This window comes from Vulpes lagopus, chromosome 15 (assembly GCF_018345385.1).
Source record: "Vulpes lagopus strain Blue_001 chromosome 15, ASM1834538v1, whole genome shotgun sequence".
NCBI classification, from domain to species: Eukaryota; Metazoa; Chordata; class Mammalia; order Carnivora; family Canidae; genus Vulpes; species Vulpes lagopus.
The window spans coordinates 20,406,710-20,412,200 of record NC_054838.1 but is presented as its reverse complement, the minus strand read 5'-3'; the positions used below and the strand labels follow the sequence as shown (position 1 = coordinate 20,412,200).

The window sequence follows — 5,491 nt, the reverse complement described above, 5'->3', positions numbered from 1 at the left end:
AGGGAATATAAGGGAACGGAGAAGAAATGTGTGGGAATTATCAGAAATGGAGACAGAACATAAAGACTCCTAACTCTGGGAAAGGAACTAGGGGTTGTGGAAGGGGAGGAGGGCGGGGGGTGGGGGTGAATGGGTGATGGGCACTGAGGGGGGCATTTGACGGGATGAGCTGGGTGTTATTCTGTATGTTGGTAAATTGAACACCAATAAAAAATTAATTTATTAAAAAATGATCGTATGGATGGGAGAAAACAAAAGGGGTCAGGGATAGTTTTAAAGGAGAAATAAGAGAAAGCAAAACTAAATATTAAACCTTAACTCTTTTTAAAGAAGACAATATCACATTTACCCTCTTTGAATTATAACTCATAGACATGACTTTCAGCCCACTCACCCATTATTGAGTCAAAACTCATCCTGTATTAGGAATGCAGAGATCTAGTTGTCCTCACTACCATCCCTTCTTCAGTAATCTCTGGATTCCTTCTTTGATCTCCTGGATGCGCATTCCATAAACAATGGGGTTCAAGGCTACAAGGATCACATGGTGGAGGACATTGAGTAAGACTGGAACATCAGGAGAGACCTTCTTTGTCACCACATGAGTGAGCACAAAGACCAGAAGGACGGTGCTGAAGAAGAGGATAAGGATGAAGTGAGAACCACATGTGCTCAGGGCTTTGGCCATAGCACCCTCCGCCTTTAATCCCATCACAGTTTGAAGTATGAGGCTGTAAGAGATGAAGATGAGGACGAGGTCAGATCCTAGCAGTGTCCAGCCTCCAGCAAACTGGTAGAGGCGATTGATGGTGACATCATCACAGGAGAGTTTGGAGACAGACATATTGGCACAGATGCAATTCTCAATGACATTTCTCCCACAATAATGGAGTCTGGATGATAGAATGGGGATAGGCAACGCAGAAATAACATTTCTGGCCAAAATAAAAATGGCAGCCTTAGCTACAAATTGTTCTGTGATGATGGATGGGTACCTCAATGGGAGGCAGAAGGCCACATAGGGGTCATAGGCCATGACCATGATTATGCAGGACTCCATGGCATAGAAGAAATTCATGATGAACATCTGTAAGAAGCAGGCATCAAAGCTGATGGACCTGAGGTCAAACCAAAAGATGGCCAGGACCTTGGGGATGACAGTGAGGCAGAGCACAATGTCCAGGAGGGAGAGGAAGATGAGCAGGTAGTACATGGGCTGGTGGAGAGAGGCCTCCAGCCAGATGGTGATCAGGAGAACACCATTGGCCCCCATGGCCACGAGGAACAAGAGGCTGAGGGGCAGGGATAACCAGAGCTGCCAAGTGGGGGACCTGACAAAACAATTCAGGAGAAACTCTGAAGCCCCAGTGGAGATGGTGCCATTTTGGTGTGCTGTCATATTTTGCCAAATATTTCTACAGTTTTCTTTCAGTGATCTGTGAAATTAGGATAAAAATTAGCTAGTAATGAAAGACACATGAATTTAGAATAATTTGCTTTGCTTAGCTGACGTGTGAGTTCTAGAAGATCATCCAGAGCCATGTGAATTCATCTGTTATCCTCTGTGCGGTGTTCCTGGGTCATTCCTATCACTTTAAGCAGTATAGAGGACTAGAGAATGGTTTATTTATAGATGTTTGATTCTTTCAAGTTTTGTTCTTAATTGAGTTGCTATATCTTTACAGAAACTAAAGAGGAGAGAATTACTTAGAAAGTACTTTTTGACAATTTTGTCCCCAAATTTGTAAGTGTTGGTTTCTTCCTTTTTGTTTTTTGTTTTTTAATGGCTCTGTAGACTACCATATGACAACTTAACTATAGCAGTATGCCCAGATACATAGCAGAGCCTAGCACAAATAGGAACTTAGATCCATGTCCGTAGTTCTCTATGCTAGCCAACCCCATTCTAAGTTTTTAGTTGTAGTTTGCTTTAATTACAGATTTAAAAGATGCAAATAAAGTTTCTTAAGCCCATTATCTCTAAACAGTCATTTAATGAGGGAGGTGTGGATAAAGTTAGTTAATCTTCATTACAAAACTATAAAGTTACTTAATCTTCTTTATCTTTATGCAGTTAAGTCTGGGGCTTGCACTCAGAAGAAAGAGGAGAGGTATTCCCGTCCAGCACTCCTCTCTTCACTTTAGATCCCCTGCCTCCATAGGCAAGGGTTTGTTCAGTGGTGTCCACCAGACATGACTCTCTCCCTATATGTATAAGAGATTTAGATCACCTTCCAATTCTAGTTCTCTTGATATTAGAATATATTAGTAGTGACTCTGGCAATTTGGAGATGAATTTTAAACATATTATTTAATTTGTGACTCATTCCACTCTGAAATAGGTAGAGTTAAGTCAACCATTTTAAGAATTTATGTTTTGAACTGTGCAAATTGAGATTCAATTATATTATGTATATTTCCACAGTTTAATTAGTAGGGTTCAATGTGGAAGAAATAAAAGGATCAAACCAGTGAATATGTAAATACACCTGTGTCCTGTGTGACCACAGTGATGTAGAAATGAATATCTTATCTGGCATTTTGTTTTACAAGTTTTTAGGTTTCTCTCTCTTACCTCCAATCATGCATGTTCCTGCAATCCTTGGACAATTTTCTAGAAATCTGGAATCTCCCCTTTTCTTTCACTTACAACTATGACTCCTGCTTTCCCTGCTCGGAGTACAATTATCTTTCTGTTTCCTTTTATGTTGTGTTTCTTATTCTTGATGATGATGATGATGATGATGATGATGATGATGAATGATGATTGTAGGGACGGCCTAACTCCAGAAATTCAGACAGGACTTGGAACAGCTCTCTCAAATATCGTTTAGGACATTAATGAGTGCAACCCGTCACAGGTACCTCAGTGACTTTCCATGGCATAATTTTCTGTTTTTACAGCATAGCTTTTAGAAATTCTTTAGATTGACCTTACACTGAAGAACTACTTGCTGACTCCACCGACCCCAACTGTCAGCTCTGTCTTCAGCCTCTAATGTTATTTAGATGAAATTTAATTCTTCCCCCATGATTCATGCATTTATGTACAGAGTCTTTGCTCTACAGCCCTGATATTTTAATATGTACAGTTGAAAACTCCAAATCATCTAGGGGTGCCTGGGTGGCTCAGTAGGCTAAACATCTGACATCATTTCAGTTCTTGATCTCAGGGTCCTGGGATGTAGCCCAGGTCTGGCTTCCTGATCAGTGACGAGGCTGCTTCTCCCTCCCTCTCTATCTCCACCCAACACCCACCACCACTTGCATGCACACTCTCTCTTTCTCTCTCTCAAATATATAAATAAAATCCTAAGAAAAGAAAAGAAAGAAAACTCCAAATCATCTCAACTGAGCTCCACAAGAGGTACTTTCCAGGCTCCCTACTTTAATCTCCTATGGACAAATTTCTGCTTCTCTGCATCTCCTTCTTCACCACCCAGCAAAGATCAGGAAAAGGCAAAAGGCAAAAAGGGCAGGTCCCAGAACACAGATTCTCACATGTGCTTCCTGACCTGGGACAGGATGCAGTCTCTACTACCCCATTTTCCAAGTACTTCAGCTGTACTGACTCAGGAATGGAATGGAGCCTAGATCTGGACTGAAGAGAGAGATCTCCCCCATGTTCTGGCTAATCTTGGTATAGTTGCCTCTCAGGCACCCTCTTACCAGACTCACCTACAGAAGATGTGAGCAGGGGGGCTGGCCCCAACAATACTGGAGTTCTGGTTAGTTTTTCAAGTATCTGGTGTAGTTATAGCTCCAGGGCTTGAGGGACATAGGCATCTGGGACCTTTTTCCCATCCCTACTCTTTGGGATTAAAATGTCCTCCTGGGACAGACGGGCAGGCAGGTGTGAGAAGGAAATTATTTTCTTTCTCTCAAAAGCCGAGGAGCTCTGTTAATCTAACCCAACATTGACTGTGTGCTCTGTAGGCAGCTAGTCTCCTGGACGTAGGGGTGTTACATCCATTTCCTGGATGTAAGGGTGTTACACCCATCTGTCCATCCACATTCACACTCCTTTGCACATGCACGCTCAGTGCCTTCCATGGGTCCAATATGCTCATTCAGAAGTTCTCATGAGCTTCCTGCACGTAATCGTTTGATAAACCCTCCCAAACCATGCTATATAATGCACTGATGTTAATTATCATGATTTTTATGATGGCATCATAATGATAATAACGCTAGAGTAACTTGAAAAACATAGTAATGAGAAAATGCAGTATGTTTTTAAAAGAGAAAATGTTGGGCAGCCCCGGTGGCGCAGCAGTTTGGCGCCTCCTGCAGCCTGGGGCATGATCCTGGAGACCTGGGATGGAGTCCCAGGTCGGGCTCCTGGCATGGAGCCTGCTTCTCCCTCTCCCTCTGCCTGTGTCTCTGCCTCTCTGTGTGTGTCTATGAATAAATATATAAAATCTTTAAAAAAATAAAAGAGAAAAAGTTATAGTAATCTTTTGTATAATGAAAGATTTTTTTAAATGGGATATATTTACAATTGTATACTTCAAAACACAATTTGTTTCTTTTTCATTTTGAGCCTCATGTGAATTATTCACATCCTTCAAATTATGGGAGCAAGCATCATCAGTTTCTTTAGATTTTTTATTTTTCATTATTTATGACAGGATGAAAGAGGAACCCTCTTGCACTGTTGGTGGGAATGTGAACTGGTGCAGCCACTCTGGAAAACTGTGTTGAAGTTCCTCAAAGAGTTAAAAATAGACCTGCCCTACGACCCAGCAATTGCACTGCTGGGGATTTACCCCAAAGATACAGATGCGGTGAAACGCCCAGACACCTGCATCCTGATGTTTCTAGCAGCAATGTCCACAATAGCCAAACTGGGGAAGGAGCCTCGGTGTCCATCGAAAGATGAATGGATAAAGAAGATGTGGTGATTCGATTGTGTACACAGTTATGCTCTGCTAACCACAGGTGGAGCCACCATCTATCACCATAAACAGCTATTACAGTACCATTGAGTATAATCCCTGTGCTGTGCCATCATCATGTTTCTTTTTTTTTTTTAATTTTTATTTATTTATGATAGTCACAGAGAGAGAGAGAGAGAGGCAGAGACACAGGCAGAGGGAGAAGCAGGCTCCATGCACCGGGAGCCCGACGCGGGATTCGATCCCGGGTCTCCAAGATCGCGCCCTGGGCCAAAGGCAGGCGCCAAACCGCTGCGCCACCCAGGGATCCCCATCATGTTTCTTTATTGCTATTTTTATTTTTCTGTCTTTGTCATATCCCAACATTATTGCTATTTCTTTTCTCTGTAGAAAAGTGAAAAAATCCAGTGTTTTTAAAATATGTGTAATTAATCATAAGTTTCCTAACATAACTACAAGTCCACCTATGAAAGAATGATTTGGATATTGAATTTTATAAATGATATTGGATCATTACTCAGACGTTATCTTTGTTTTCACTCAACACTAAATTTTTTTAAATAAATTTATTTTTTATTGGTGTTCAATTTGCC

General features: G+C 41.5%; 1 protein-coding gene across 1 annotated transcript; it reads right to left on the bottom strand.

The window, feature by feature from the left end:
- Positions 1–451: 451 nt before the first annotated feature.
- Positions 452–1,399, bottom strand: LOC121476529 (olfactory receptor 56A3-like). The gene has a single exon (XM_041730597.1). The coding sequence runs from the start codon at positions 1,397–1,399 to the stop codon at positions 452–454; it is 948 nt and encodes a 315-aa protein (XP_041586531.1).
- Between the last annotated feature and the right edge of the window lie 4,092 nt (positions 1,400–5,491).

Excerpts from the sequence above, each read along its gene's own strand:
- LOC121476529 (XM_041730597.1), bottom strand. The coding sequence starts at position 1,399 with ATGACAGCACACCAAAATGGCACCATCTCCACTGGGGCTTCAGAGTTT.